Consider the following 16895-nt stretch of genomic DNA (forward strand, 5'->3'; position numbering starts at 1 on the left):
GATATCACTCACCACTCCTGTCAGTCAGGCGCTGGGAGCAGCGAAGACAAGAGGGGAGTGCCAGGAAGCAGTGTGGGCTGTGTTCTCTCCTCCATCCAACACACTACTGCACATGGCGTGAATCTACCCTCACACTTGTTGTAAATAGCAAACTTTTAAAATGAGCCCAGTGACTGCTTGGCGTAGGATCCCGTAAGCTTGCACATCATGAACGGGTGGGGGCACATTTTGGCATCTTTGCCCTGGGCGCCGGATGACCTTGTCCCAGCACTGTTGTTGAGGTACATATGTGCAGCACCTTTCCTGTCCTGCCCTAACCAAATCGGTCTACAATAGTTCACTCTCATCCTCACTGGATGCACTCTCTTCTAACTACAGACAGAATCAGGCCCTGACCACTACAACCTTGGCAAACTGACGACACCAGAAATCTCAAGAGATGTAGCCGCGCTCTTGAGCGACTATGGTGTAAAACTAAATACCTGCAAGACTTCATCCTATACAAATCTGCCCTCCTAAAGTACAATTCCTGCCTCCATGCTGTCAAACCAATTTATTTTGTCACTCATGAATACGCTCACATGCAGTCTCTACCTTTAAATCTTTACTTTGATCCCCACCACCTCCACCCACTAACTTACTCACTGCCAAGGAGATTGACAATCGCTTCAAAAACAAGATTGATGCAATTTGTGACAACATCTTAATTGTTCAGATATCTACCCCACTTAACATACCCTGTCTAACAACACATTTGATACTTTCCTCTTTTGACCCTGCTACTACAGAAGAAGTCCCCAAACTTTTGTCAGACACCTGCCTAAACACCCGTCCATCTACTACAATCACCCTCTTGCTCTATTCTATGCTCTCTCACTCATATCTTCAATCTCTCCCTCTCTACTGGCACCCTCTAAAGCAGGGGTTACTATAATTCGGGGAAAGGGGGAAATTGGGACGTTAAATGAAGCCATGGCCTGGTAAGGTCATGTTCCTCCATCCCAGTCAATATAAGAAGGAAGGAAGAAGCAAGAGGGTGGTACTTTGAATGAAGCATGTGGTAGCAATAGTACACTGGTGGGTATAAAATTATTTAATATTCCATAAACACATGTTTACATACGTTAATAACCATATACATAGAAATGCACACTTGCGTATTGTCGATTTCTAAAACAGTGGTAACTAATAACATGATTAAAAAATTAATCGCATGATAAGGTTAAGGATTCCACCAAAATTCATGATTGGATATACATATATTGTACAATAGCCTCTGCATGGTCTATGGTCTTTCTAATCCCTGTCACAATATAGAAGGTATATGTGTATTGGTACAGTAATCTGATAAACATGTAATCATATGGTACACGGCATCTGATAGCTCAACGCGTTTTGCAGCTTTAAGCCGCTCTTCAAGAGAAAGCACATGTTGTATCAGAAATAAAAAATATGTTTTCTAGGTAAGCTAACTTGTATCAATAAATGGGAGGATAGATCCCGATACTGATGCCCTCGGGTGGCCCATGGTCCCTGACATTGCGTCATCACGTGCACATATAATTGTAAGTGACATGGGGGGGGGGGGGGTGTCTCTGATCTATCCTCCCCTTTATTGATACAAGTTAGCTTACCTAGACAACATATTTTCCATTCCAGATACAACACGCGCTTGCTCCTGAACAGTGGCTTAAAGCCGCAAAACGTGTCGAGCTATCAGATGCCGTGTACCATATGATTACATGTTTATCAGACTGCTGTGCCAATACACATATAGCTTATATATTGTGACAGGGATTAGAAAGATCATAGACCATGCAGAGGCTCTTGTACAATATATGTATAACCAATCATGAATTTTGGTGGAATCCTTAACCTTATTATGCGATTTTTTAATCATGTTATCAGTTACCAGTGTTTTAGAAATTGACAACACGCAAGTGTGCATTTCTATGTATATGGTTATTAACGTATGTAAATATGCATTTATGGAATATTAAATAATTTTATACCCACCACTATACTCAATTGCTACCACGTGCTTCAGTTAAAGTCCCACCCTCTTGCTTCTTCCTTCTAAAGCAGAGGTGTCCAACCTGCAGCCCAAGAGGGCTATGAATGCGGCCCAACAGAAAAATCGTAAACTTAGCTAAAAATGCAGATTTTTTTTCAGTTTCTGCAAAAATGTGTTTACAATTAGCAAACACATGTGGCCAAAGAAAAAAAAAAAATAGAACAGTGTCTCCTTACAAGACTTTTATATGTTTTAGCTCCCCAAAGAAATATATCCCACTCTTCAAAATCACGCCTTATTTAGGTCATCCGTTTTTGGCAACAACCATATTTGTGAGCAAGTATTTTCATGGATGAACCACAGAAAGGGCAAAATTAGAACCAAAACATCTGAGGAGCACCTTGAGAATTCATTGAGAATTGCTATTCATCTATATAATTGCTATTCATCATATATGAATCCATTGAACCAGATATTGATGCGTTAGCTTATCAAAAACAGTGTCAAATATCATACTAGTTTTATGTTGCCCTCTTTTACTCTTATAATAACAAAGATTACAAAAAATGACGTTTTATTACTAAGAGAGGTACATGATCTATATCAGTGATTGTGATCTGCCCAACTTTTTCTTCTCATCAGCTATCCTTATTATAGTGTCTATGTGTGGCCCAAGACAATTCCTCTTCTTCCAATATGGCCCAGAAAGGTCAAAAGGTTGGACACTCCTGCTCTCTCTGGACCCCACCAGCCTAAACAACTAAAAGGAGAAGTATGGCCAAAGCTCTTTTGGCCATACCTCTCCTGTAGGTCACAGGAGGATATCACAACTGTGGGTTTCTACTTTAAATGAAAAACAGGCTGCTGTGTGACACACGAGCATCAGACATTAGAGAATATGTCCCAACTATGTCTCCTACAGTGTAAAGGACACTGGTGTCACCATCACTGGTTGCAGACAAGTAAGGCTGAAAATTACACAAGCTCATCCAACAGATGGAATAGCACTATACTACTCATATTACATACTGTAGGTATGGAACTTAAGCAAAATTATTTATGTCCCAGAAAATACTCCTGTTTGTCATGATTTTGTGTCATCTTGTTGACCTGATTCCTGGGCTAAGCATTAACTACTATGCCTCTCTTCAATGAGGGCACGGTAAGGATTGGCCCAAAAGTCAGGAGTCAGTAACAAAAATGTAATAATAATAAAAAAATAAGATAATAATAATAATAGTAAACCTAGGGAGGCACACAGTTTTCTGGCTAAAAAAAGCAAACACCACGTGAAGTCTACCGTTTAAAAACATGTAAACAGTTTACAAAGGCTGACACATTTATTTTAGAGTGTAAATCCTATTTACAGCTCTCTTATATCCAGAATGCAATTAATTAAGAAATAATTACCTCATCCGGACTTGCTATAATGTTAACACTAACAACTTGGTCAGAGATGACAGACTCTGTATGTATTCTGGTCAGACGGGTTCGCAGTTCAGAATTTTGGTTCAGGGCCTGCAAGAAAAATGATCAAATGATTTTCTCTTTCAGATAAATTGTGAAACTACTTAATTATCCAAAAACGGGAAAGGTTGGGAGATAAGTCTGCCAAAGGATTTGTATTTCTGTCCATTTAAACCTGAGATTTACACAGTTCTGCCACACAGTGAAACCAGGCGGTTGACACTGCTTTTTCAGTTACATTTCAGGAATGCAATGGTGACTTCCCACCCCTAATCAGTGATTGGACAGTGAAAGATTAGCAGTAGGATTGGGAGGTCATCCATCTGCAAACTCTCCACCTGTCAGCAAATTTTCATACAGCTTACCTGATGGTTTCTCCATCTCTCAGTCAGATTGTTGCTGTACAGGTTTCCAAGAGATTAATACCACACCAGATTCAGGTACTTATACTAGCGACATTTAGACCCTTTTCACACTGGTAGCGCGGCCGCATTAGCGCTAGTTTAAGCGTCGCTTTACCGGCGCTGTGCGGGCAGGAGCGGAGAACCCCAAAGAAGGGGTTAACAGCGCCCAAAAAGCACCACTGCCGAAGCACTTTGTGGGTGCTTCGGCAGCGCTGCCTATTGATTTCAATGGCAGGGGTAGTGCAGGAGCGGTGTATACACCGTCCTGCAAGCACACCGTCCCAGTGTGAAAGCAGCACTCAGGCTCACACACTGGGGAGGCTTGAGAGGCGCTTTTCAGGTGCTATTTTTCTAAAATGAAAAGCGTCTTCAGTGTGAAAGGGGTCTAAACAGTAAAAAAAAAAACAAACAAAAAAAAAACATGAATAATGGTTTATGAGGTGTACAAAGCCACATTAATGTGTGCTAAGCCAATCATACATGAACCGAACATTTAGCTGGTTCCACTGTCAAAAGCCAGAAATTCAGATGGAATTAGAAGCTCTGGTATTTCACAATTCAGTGACAGAAGGTGCAGAATAACTTTGATTTGGGAAGAAGTCAAAGTTCAATGTATAGCCTGGGACCAGAATCCACTGGGGCTCCACAGGGATTGATCTGATGTGGGTACTTGCAGACACTATGGGCTGCCGGCTCTACAGCACTGCTGTTACCTAAAGCGGACCATAGAAAGTTCAAATCTCAGCCAGTTCAGCAGGAACCGGCCAAAATTAAAACCATATATGGGCAGGTTGAATGTACCCAAGTTGATCGATCAACTTCGATACAACCAGACTGTTGGATTTTACATGTGATTATTGCTAGCGGCTGTTATCACTGTGTTCTCCCGGCGGGGACAGCTTCCCCCGCTGGGAGAACACGGTGGCTCTACGGGAGGGATTCTGCCATCAACACTGACTTTGTTTATGGGGGAACCGAGCCATTTTCTTGGTTACAGGAAAGAAAATTGCTCGGTCTATTGCTGGCCTTAGAAATGTGTTAGGCCAGGTCAGGTCACTTAAAACCTTAGCAATCTCCTAAAGGGTGTTTTTGTTTTCTTGCCTAAAATTCCTTTAAACCAGGGGTATCCAACCTTTTGACTTTCTTTGACCACACTGGAAAAAGAGGCATTGTCTTGGGTCACACATAAAATACACTAACAATAAGGATAGCTGATCAGCAAAAAAAGTCAGACAGATCACAAGTGGACAATCACTGATATAGATAATGTACCTGAGTAATTAAACTTCATTTTTTTGTAATATTTTTTATTATAAAAGTAAAAAAGGACAACATAAAACTAGTGCGATATTTGACACTATTTTTGATAAACGAACGCATCAATATCTGGTTCAATGGATGTAGTAGCAAGGTGCTCCTCAGATATTTTGATTCTAATTATGCACTTCGTGTGCTTCAACTTTGAAGATAGTTGCTCACAAATATAGGTGCTGCCGAAAACTGGTGACATGAATAAGGTGTGAAGAGTGGGAGATTTTTCTTTGGGTAGATAAAACTTCCAGAAACTTGCACAATTAAAAGTGCAGTAAAGAGACACTGTCAAATTTTTCATCGGCCGCATGTGTTCACTAAATGTAAATGCATTTTTGCAAAAAAATGAAAAAAGAAAAAAAAATTATATATATAAAATTTTTAAGTTTACGATTTTGTGTTGGGCTGCATTCATAGCAGTCTTGGGCCGCATGTGGTCCTTGGGGCGTGGACTGGACACCCCTGCTATAAACCAATAATACGATACATTTACAGTCTCTACATAAACGTAGAGTCACATCAACCTCAGCAAATAGACACACTGAAGTAGCAGATGCATATTAAAGCGGGGTTCCACCCAAATTTTGAACAATATCTGTATGTATTCTCTTCCTTGCCTAGATGCTGACATGCCGTTTAAAAAAATTTAAATCGCCGTAATTACCTTTTATTTTTCTATTCTTCTTTGCACTTCCTGGTTCTCCTCCCGTGGGAGTAGGCGTGTTTCTAGCCTCTCCCAGACTCCTGGGAGCTAGTCTCAGGCTTCCCAGGATGCCACTGAGCATGTGCGGGAACGAGCGGTGAATGCTGGGAGCACAGCATTCACCACATCCAGGAAATAAATGCTTGTGGGCTTCAAATGCCCACAATGAAGATGGAAACCGCCTGCAGTGAATAATATAAGTTATTCTTTCCGACGAAATCTGACACAGGCGGACATATTACACACAATATGTGAGTATGTAATGCTGAGAAGAAAAGTTTGTGAATGAACTCAAAAAAAAAAAAAAAAAACGATAGATAGGTGGACCCCCGCTTTAAACTGGGTGCTATGTTTCACTTTGAAATGTACTGTATGTGCGCTGGAACACATTCCCAAGCACGACAAAGATATCTCATAAAATCTCATAAGTTATTCACATTTCAGTAACAGTAAATCAATGTAATGTTCATTGAAGCAGCACAAATACGTCTTTTCTATTATTGATGCTCTGAAAGGTGCAACACTATCTCAGATTAACATTTATGTCTAATAATTTCAGTGCCGTTTCAACAGGATCATTTCTATTTTTTATGTTATGCTCCATGGTGTATCTCAATTTGTAATTATTAGATCAGCTTTAATAAGCACTTTTTTTTTTTGCAGTCGTAGCTACTTTGACAACCAATTATACTCAATTTACACACTAGAAAGAAGTTCATTTACATCACTTTGACAAACGGCAAACTAAGAAAACACAATTAGAAGGCACCAAGGGAGGCTTTATCAAGATAGTGCAAAGAGCAATGTTGTGTAGCAATATTCCAAAGGCATCCAATTTGATATCAGCTTTTTCACATGTGTAATCAGAACAAAGACTTACTAGATTGGTTGCTCTGGGATAGTATTTTGGATGTGGCCTTCTCGTCATTAAAAGTTTTCCTTTATTTTAACTTTTCTTTTTGCCAACCTTCTCATTCATCCAGGTCATGATAAAGCACAGGGGTCTCAACTTTCTATACAAAGGGCCAGTTTATTGTCCTTCAGACTTAAGGGGGGCTGGACTCTGGTCTTTGGGACTAGAAAAGGTCCCGAAGTCAGTGGAAATAAACAATGCCCAATCTTTGGCGTCAGTGGGGAGGAACTGTGCCCCATTGTTGGTGTTATTGGGAGAAATTGTGCCCCATCATTGGTGTCATTGGGCTCCATTGTTGGTGTCATTGGGAGGAATTGTGCCCCATCTTTGTCATTGGGAGGAACTGTGCCCCCTTATTGGTGCCTTTGGGTCCCATTGTTGCTGTCATTGAGAGGAATTGTGCCCCATCATTGGTGTCATTGGGAGGAATTATTCCCCATCATTGGTGTCATTGGGCCCCATTATTGGTGCCATTGAGAGGAATTGTGCCCCATTTTTGGAAGGAACGGTGTCCCATCCTTGGTGTCAGTGGATGAAAATAGTGCCCCTAGGGCCATACAAAAGTAAGCAAAGGGCTGCATCTGGCCTCTCAGGCCACAGTTTGGAGACCACTGGTATGGCAAGTAATAATTACTCACATTCATTTAGACTTATTTTGTAATGTTGAAGATGATTTAGGGTATCTTCCTGACACTCAGAACTAAAGAAGTGATTTGAAAAAGCTTCAAAACATTTAGCATTACAGAACATGTCTATGTGATCTTGACTAATTACTACTAGATAAGGGGTATATAAAAAATGACTACTTTTCCTATGGCAATCAACAACTGCAAACTGATTTTTTTATTTTTCAATATGTTTATTAAAGTTTTACAAAAACATGGAATCAAAGTAGGTTTAATTCACTTTTTTTTTAAAGAGTTAGTATGCCTATAAGCCAGATTTGCTACCGTAGGTGATTAATAAGGTGACAGGTACGTGGGCTTAGTTTGGGGGTTAGGCCTATTCTTAAAGTTGGGGAAGCGGAGCCAAAGTTTAGCATGGCTGAAAAGTTTGCTATAAGCACCACAGAAACGCTGTAGGAATCTCAATCCGGATGGATCTGTAGGTAACAGACCCTCATCTATCCCTATACCTATCCCTCTGCCCAGCTGGCATGGTCCGGAGGTTTAGCCATGCTCTGGGGATGTCCGTGGTGACCGCGGCCTAGTTAGGCCGCACGGATCCCCGCTGCTTCCCCGCCGGGAGTCATCGCGGCCGGTCCGGCCCACATCCAAGCGCAGGCCTCCTCTCTGCATCCAACCTATCAATCCCCTGGGTCCCTGCCAAGGCCTGGGGTGCCGCCAAGGACTGCCTGACTGAGCGAGGGTATTCGGTGGCTTGGTGTTCCCTATTAGCTGCTGCCTCTGTCACACTGTTCTGGGCCTTCTGCACCCTGGCACTCCCAGCACAACATCCTTACGGCCTTGCCACTGCCTACTTGTTACTGTGAAGGGGGAGGCTGCTGGTGATCATTGACTGTCTGTACAAGGTGTAACCGTCAGGGGCTGGAGGTCTGCGGCCAGCTTGGGTTGCATCTAGCTGCCTATTGGAAATACATCTGGGCCGGGGGTTGGCTGCACTGAGAGGAGCTACTGTCACCCTGAAATAACATCATCCTTCCCCAGGCTAACGGGACTCTGCTCGGGTGGCCCTTGGTGCCCGGAACAGACAGTACTTGTCATTGCACCTCCATCCATGACAGCAAAAGGGAAAACTGCTGCCCTGAACTCCAGTAAAAAGCAACCGCCGGTGCCGGTCGGACGCCCAGGCGCATTTTAGCTGGCAGACTCCATGCGCTGCTGGCTGAGCTAAACATGGCCACGAGCCAGGAGAGCCTGATTGCTCTGGCGTCGTCCTCCACCACTGGAGACAAGGCGGTGATCCTGCTAGCCATAGAAAACAGTAGATCCTCCCTTCTGACCCGTATTGATAAGCTCACGGAGGAATGCAATTGCATAAAGGCAGATCTAGATAAGTTCAGAGGTCGCCTCACAGAATCTGAATCACGTATATCAGCCACAGAGGACCTGACTGCCAGTCCATGACCACCGCATTGAAGTCCTAGAGAACACGGTCACATCACTGGTAGCTAAATCAGATGATACCGAGAATCACCTCAGGAGAAAACGTAAGAGCGCTTGGCCTGCCAGAGGGATCAGAACGACCTGCAGAGTTCGCTGAAGCTTTTTTCAAGGACATCCTTGAGCTGGCGTCTGTTCCGCTGACTTATGTAGTCGAACGCGCACGTCAAGTTCCCACTGGCCGTCGACCTCCTGGGGCACCACCTCGCCCATTCCTGGTAAGGTTCCTCAATTATCGGGATCGCGACTGCATACTCAGCGAAGCCAGGAAACATCCTAACCTCAAGAATGAAAATGCTGACATCCACTTCTACCCTGACTTCTCGGCGGACCTACAGAAGAAGAGAAAAACCTTATACCTTGTACTCGAGCCGCCTGAGGGTTGTCCATGCAGGTACTGAACAATTCTTTGGCTACCCGGAGGAGGCCGACTCCTGGTTTTCTGCTCTGCAGTAAGCTGTTACCCAAAATGTCCAATGGGTTCCAGTTTTTTGTTCAGGGATGAAGCTGACCTGTCCTAAAGGTTCTGGTGGGTTGGCAGGGGTTGTTTGCTTGCTGCTATATTGCTATTGATTGACAAGGTTTATCTGCACATGTGATTGTGACACTGGGTTCATACAGGTAATTGTTCTCTTATCCTTCTATGGGGTGGCTGGGCCCAGGGGGGCGGATCGGTCGGCTCTCACCCCCCCCCTCCTCCGGTGGGTAATCTCGTTTCACAATTCTACGCTAGATAAAGCTTAAATTGGTATCGTGGAATGTGCAAGGTTTGAACAGTCGCTTCAAAAGAGCACTTATGTTTAAGTATCTACAAGCACATAAGCCACATATCCTATTTCTTCAGGAGACCCACCTGACGGGCAGTAGACATTTGGCCCTCTGCAGGAGATGGGTGAGACAGTCTTTACATGCCTCATACGCTAATTATGCCAGGGGGGGTGTCCATTCTCCTGAACAGATCTCTGAACTGCCAGGTGGAACATGTTATTTCAGACCCTGGGGGACAGTTTGTCATATTGCTGTTGTCCATAGAGGCCCAGATATTCGCCTTTGTGAACATATATGTTCCACCCCCTTTTTCCACGGCTATACGCTACGTGGTGTATGACACGCTGGCTCCCTATATGGTCACTAGACTCATAGCAGGGGATTTTAATGGCATTCTGGACCGGACTTTGGACACCTCTAATCCAACCAGGCTGCCGGACCCCCAATTGGGGCAATGGGCCTCGGCCCTGCAGCTTACAGAGGTCTGGAGATGGAAAAATCCACAAACGCAGCGCTACTCCCACTTATCTGCAGTCCAACGCTACAGACTCCAGAATTGACCTGGCTTTTTGCTCACCGGCTACACTCCCGTATGTGGCCTCAGCAACCTACCTGCCGGCAGGGATTTCAGACCATTATCCCCTAGAGGTCGTTCTGCAGCATGGAGGGGTGGAGCGCAAAGGTTGCTGGTGACTAGCAATGCGTTGGCTACAGGACGAATAAGTAAAAGAGAATATGCAAGGGAAAATTGCCAATATTGGGACTAATGACAATATGACCAATGCACAGGTGACCTGGGATGCCTTTAAGGCAACTATAAGAGGGGACTACATAGCTGCAATTAAAGCTGCCAAGGTGGACTATGCCTCTGAGACTAAAGAACTTGGGTCTCGGGTGAGTGCGGCAGAGGAGGTGTTCACGTCGGACTCTTCTCCTGGGGCATATTCCTCCCTGGCCCAGGCTCGAAGGGCACTCACTTTACACCTTTCTGGTTCGACTGCCTCATCAGAGCAGTTGCTCAGGGCCAGAATCTTTGAATCTGGGGACAAGAACGGGAGGCTTCTAGCCAGTCTGGTGGCTGACCCCAAATTTCAAACAGTTGTACCCACAATACATACTGCAGGGGGGGGGGGGGGGTCACTTCAAACCCCTCTGACACCCTTAATGAATTTAAAGATTTTTACGCCTCATTGTATAGCTCTACCACCTCACAGATATCCCCTGACCACCTCTTGTATCTCCGTGAACTGACTCTGGCAGCCTTGACAGAGGAAGATGTTGCCTCCCTAGAGACGAAGTGACCAAAATTGAAACGGCAATTCGTTCACTTCCCCCTAACAAGACACCGGGCCCTGATGGGCTCCCGGGAGACTGGTACAAAATGTACATAGCTGACTTATCCCCTAGTCTCCAAAAAGTGTAGCTCACATTGTCCTGATACAAAAGCCAGGGAAGGATAGAGATTTGCCTGCTTGGCTTGGTGGATACTCTCGCCCCTTCGAGGGCAGTTCGTACACTATTAGGATTGCTTCTCTTCTATGCCAGGAAACTCATCATACTCAAGTGGAGAGCTCCCACGTCTGCCCTTACCCTAAATGCATGGAAATCATTAGTCAACCTTGCAGTACCCTTATATAAAGAAACATATTCTAGTAGAGGATGTCCCCTAAAGTTTCAAAAGGTCTGGAACATATGGCTAGAGTCTGAAACAACAACTGTAGAACAAGAAGACCCTGTAGGACTATCGGTCTGATTTAATTTCACATATGAGATGATGGTTCCTCTGACTGCTCCAACCAGGGGTGCATTCTGACTGCCCACGCGCCTATAGCCACCCACTTGTTGTAGACCCTTTCATGGGTGATGCCTGTCGTATATCACATTTCTATGTAAATTGCTAAGCATTGCACTTATCCTGTTATTTTTAGCAGCAAGCTATGGGGTTGTTTTGTTGTTAACTCGTTTAACTAGTTTAGGCCAGTAGTTAAGGTACGATATGCCTTGCCTAATGTTTTTATGCACCTTGAGGATTTTTTTCTCTTGAGGTGATTAAGGGGGATAGGCTGTGTGTGTGTGTGTATATATATATATATATATATCTATATCTATATATATCTATATATCTATATATAGGTATACACACACACACACATACATATTATATATATATATATATATATATATATATATATATATATATATATATATATATATATATATATATATACGGTTTACTAATAGAGGAAAAGAGATTTAACATCTGCATATGGAAAGAAAGCTTCTTCACAGTACCAGCTGTGAGAATGTGGAATAGATTTTCTCGTGACCGCTTTGTAACCAGCATAGTTAAAGGCCCATTCACACCAGAAAGTGACCTTAACTGCATGTTTACATGCATTTCAAGCGTGTTTGATATGCGCATGAATGCATTTTGCATGTGCTTTGTGCTGCATTTGAAGCGGATTTTTCTTTACGTTTTTGGGCTTGGCTTTCTCGGCTTAAAGGGGTGTGGTGCGATGTGTTCGTAGCACGTTCCTTGCATTTGCAGTGCAGAAAAGTGCAGCATGCTCTACTTTTTCTAACTGCACTGCAAAGATCTGAACTATGGCCATACGATTTGTGGCTGTCTATGCAGTTGGAGTGCAGTTCAAAATGCATCCAACTGCATTTGGTGTAAAAGCCCCCTGATTGTTTTATAAAAGCTTGATGCATTCCTATACACATGTAGCACCCTCTACCATAAGGTAGGTGCTAAAATAGGATTTTTCTGGGTCTAAAATATCAGTGTAGGCAAATTTAGAGAGGCCTGTGCTTTAGGTTAGGCCTGTTTGTTTTGATTTAAGATTGGGAGTGTTTAGTGTAGTGGTGGGTGTGACCACCTGCGCTTTGACTCAGAGGCACCTCCCCTGCTTTCAGGAAGATTGTTCTGGAACAGAGGTTGGACCTGAGGTTTGAGTGGCAGGCAGCTCATGTGAGTAGCTCTGACCAATTGCCATTCGGTATTGGAAGGGGGCAGGCCTCCCTTCCTGGATAAAGACCTTTTACCATGGAGTTGGTGTCAAGCTGCTGTGACCGGGGAACACAGGACTTGCACTTTGGAGAAGGTCAGTGAGGAAGAAATCAAAGGAGGACTGTTGAGAATAGAACAGAGTCCTGTGACTGGGGAACCCAGGACTGGTGCTTTGGAGAAGGTTAGTGTGAAGAAACCAAAGGAGTATGGTTGAGAGTAGTGCAGAATGCTGTGGCCCGGGAACGCAGCGTTTTCAGTTATGGACTGGCTTGGGACAGTAGTCCGATTATGACCATGTGCTGGGTCGCCGGGGAGAGGTACCGAGTATCTCTGGCCTGGTAAAGCACTCTGGTAATATCCAACAGACTGTAGCTACCAAATTCACTGAGACACCGGGGAGAGGTATTGTATGCCTCTGGCTTATTGATTTGCTCAAGCAACACCATTCAGAGACTTTATTACAGTAACAAATTACAGCCAGCAAGCTAGGGTTATTCAGAGTGATCCCTTCTTGTCTTACTGGAAGTGAAGCAACAGGAATCTAACAGTTTTGCAGTGGAGGATTTGTACAAGAAGAAAGGAATCTAGAGAAGTGATATTCTGCAGGAGTGAGTGCAGAGGAAGAAGAGCAACAGTCTGCAGTGGAGATATGCAGAGGAAATAGACTGTGAATGTTAGAGATGCATCATTTTCAGGGCTAAAGCTGCTAATCAATGTTCTATCCATGTGATGACAATTCAATAAGTGCCATGGGCATACCATATTTTCCTTTACCCCAACCAAGTTGTATCCCGCAATAAACGCAACAAAACTAAGCAAATGACTTCTCATTGTCTCAGATGTGATAGATGGGGGTATGGCAGCAGGGTGATTTGGTGGATGTTAGTAACTAGTGGTAACCAACCGCTACATACACACACACACACACACACACACACACACACACAATACTGCATAACTGGATATTAGCATTTAGAAATAACACAAGAGATGCTTAATGCAGGGAGTATCCAATTGCCTTAGAAATCAGGAAGGATTTTTTTCCCCATGTTGGAGCAAATTTAGCCATGCTGTGTTTTATCCTTCCTCTGGATCAAGTGTTGGTATAGGGTTCTATTCTTTCTACTGGTTGAACTGGATGTGCTTTTTTCAACCCATGTAACTACTAGTAACTACTATGCATAAATAACAATTAAAATAATCTTATATCAGGGGAAAAAAAATCTAATTGATGCAATTTGTATGTTTTCAATAAATTTTAAAAACATTCTTGTAGCATTTTATCAGCTTATACAGAATATTTTTTTCACTTTAAATCCCCTGGCTAACATGAAACTCTAGATCAATTAATGTTTGGTTATATCATCAGATAGTCCAGGATTACAATGTTAAGTTTAAACCTGAATCATATCATCCTTACAGCACAGCATATGGTGGATGTTTAAAAGAGGTCCTACTAATTAAGCTCCCTGGCAGCGATGTGGAAAGGTGTCTTGTAACTTAAGATAAAACGTACCTGAGAAAGAGACTGTCGGAGGCGTGCGAGCTGTGTATTGTGGCTGCTGTAATCCTGATCAGAAACCATCTGCTTCATCTTTTCCTTCTCAATGGCAATTGTGTTATAGGCGGATTTCAGGAGAGAATGGACTGAAAAAAATTCAAAAATTTTAGTAAGACATCACAGATCCGACTCTTCTACAGCTAGGGAGGGGTACACATAACACAATGTACACTTTTCCCCTGCCTTCGCTGGATAAAAACTTGCTTAATGCTGCAATCTTTGCATATTCAGATCTAACACTTGACCTACGGCTCTCCAGCTGTTGTGGAATGACGAGCCTCATCATGCTTTTCAAGTAAAAATATGTAAGGCACGCTTGCAGAGCCAAAGTTAGGCCAAACCTAGACTATTTAATGAAAAATTAAAATGATCAAATATATTTAAAATTCTGTACATGCTGTACAGATAAGTACATTGTGAGTTGACGCAATCGCTAAAATTTCATATAAGCTTTAGCTATGGTAATGTACTAACATTTAAAATGTTTTCAATCTTCTTCAATGCAGCTTTAATTAAAAGAATAACTGGTGATCCTGCCACAATGGTCCTTACTCAGGCATTCCTCATCATCTTCCTGTGAGGAGATGACACGTCTCATAACTGTGCTCCTGCATTGGCATCCTGTCACATACACTGCTGGTAGTCATACTGACACACAATGCTCAGGCATTGTTCACCGTTGCAACTATCAATAAAACTGTTCCTGAACAATAAGGTGCACGCTGGAGCCAATGCATATAGACAGACAACATCAGGCAGGAGGACATTAGCAGCCCTGAGGTGCAAGAATAGATGAAAAAAGTGAAAAAGTATTGTAGCGCCCTCTACCTTTTACAGTAGTGTTTTTTTGTGTATATTGCCAATGTTTGTAAATTTAGGCAGGCCTAGCTGTGAGCTAGGCCTGTTTGTTTTGATCTGGGGCAGGGGAGTGGTTTAGTGTAGCATCAGATGATTGACATGTGCTTCAGCTCTTTGGCGCCTCCTCTGGTTTTCAGAAGGTTCTAGAAAATAGGCAGGGCAGAGAGCTGGAATGATATGGGGTGTATGTGGGAGCCCTGACCCATCCCCAACTAGGATTGGCAGGGGGCAGGCCTCCTATATATACCCATGGTCAACCTGTTGTGGGGGGAGTTGTCTGGTGGAAGAACAGCAAGGGAGGACAGTTGGGAGCACTGCCAGGCAAGTCATTCAGGAGGGATCCATGCTGGGGGCGGTGAGTGAGAAGCATAGTGTGAAACTCTGGGAGAGACATGCCAGGTATTGGATGTGGAGCCAGAGAGAGAGACTGTGGTCTTTTGGAGTTAAGTAGTTGCAGCTACAAGGGCTGGCAGGATTTGCATCGGATGTGCTGGGATCGGTAGTCCACCAAGTGTCAGTTAGCACATTTATTCTTCTCTACTAAAACGGTTGCCATCTCAAAGGGCACTGCAGACATCTGTCTGTAATGGACTGTTAGAAAAACGTTGGGACTTATTCGGAGTGAGGCCTAGCCATGTGCTAATGGAGACAGGAACCTAGATTTGGACAGTGAAGTGAAGCAAGTGATCTCAAGTAGTGTGCTGGAGGAGGAGATGTGCAGAGGAAGAGACTGTCAAATCTAGACTTAACCAACATTTATTTCATTAAGAACTATTCATTATCTGGGCATCCCATGTCCCTTTTCCCCACCCGAGTTTAATCCCCTAATAAAAACAAAAACAAACAAGAAACTGTTCATTGTCTGGGAAAGTGTACCAAAATGGATGTCTGACCAGCAGGGTGAAATGTGTGGATGCTAGTACACGCAGCAACCCCATGGGGGCACCACTACAGTATATTTAATTAAAAGAATAAAATAAAACATGGCAATTGTTTGTGATTCACGGGTCTATAGCAAACTATATCATCCAGAAATAATGAGGTATACTTTAAGGACAACGTCATCTTTAGTCAATATGTCCACCCCCTGACTGCAACTCACCTGGGATAATACATACCTTCATCCCCCTGATCCAGCCATTTTGCCTCTGACAAAGGCCCAGTTGGCTCATCATCATCATACTGCGGATGCACGCCTTTACCCCATTAATTCCTTAGGTAGGACATACTCCAAGTTACGCCTGGAGGCTACCTTACCTTAAGTATGGCTTATCCATAGGAATGAATATGGCTTTGGCATGCATGAGTGGTATAAAGAGGAACTGACCAAGATTGCTGGTGTGGGAAAAAAGGTAAACATTCCATGTAGGCTGCACTCAGGGGATGTGGGGATTTACTAAACAAAGGGTTAGATCGTCCTTTAAAAGGGCAGTCCTCCTTAAAATTATGTTGCGTTTTTTTGGTAGATGCTTTTTTTCTATTACAAGGGATGATTACATTCCTTGTAATAGGAATAAAAGTGACATTTTTTAAAAAAAGAACAATGTAAAAAATAAAAAGGTAAAATAAATAGGAAAAAAAAAAAAAAAAAATTTAAAAACGCACCCCGTCCCGCCAAGCTCGCGTGCAAAGGCGAACGCATACGTGAGTATCGCCCGAATATGAAAACTGTGTTCAAACCACACATGTGAGGTATCACCGTGATCGGTAGAGTGAGAGCAATAATTCTAGCCTTAGACCTCCTCTGTAACTTAAAACATGCA

The 16895-nt window shown here is 43.2% G+C and overlaps 1 protein-coding gene across 3 annotated transcripts in view; it reads right to left on the reverse strand.

Moving 5' to 3' along the window:
* Window positions 1–16895, reverse strand: part of OSBPL6 (oxysterol binding protein like 6) — a 347856-nt gene that overhangs the window by 64252 nt on the left and 266709 nt on the right. For all 3 annotated transcript variants that reach the window (XM_073633825.1, XM_073633824.1, XM_073633827.1), the window contains 2 exons: window positions 14230–14360; window positions 3425–3532 (listed from right to left, as the gene is read on the reverse strand). In XM_073633825.1, the coding sequence (XP_073489926.1) occupies window positions 3425–3532; window positions 14230–14360 (239 nt within the window). The remainder of the gene's footprint in view (window positions 1–3424; window positions 3533–14229; window positions 14361–16895) is intronic.

Source organism: Aquarana catesbeiana, linkage group LG06, assembly GCF_042186555.1.
Source record: "Aquarana catesbeiana isolate 2022-GZ linkage group LG06, ASM4218655v1, whole genome shotgun sequence".
In the NCBI taxonomy this organism is placed as follows: Eukaryota; Metazoa; Chordata; class Amphibia; order Anura; family Ranidae; genus Aquarana; species Aquarana catesbeiana.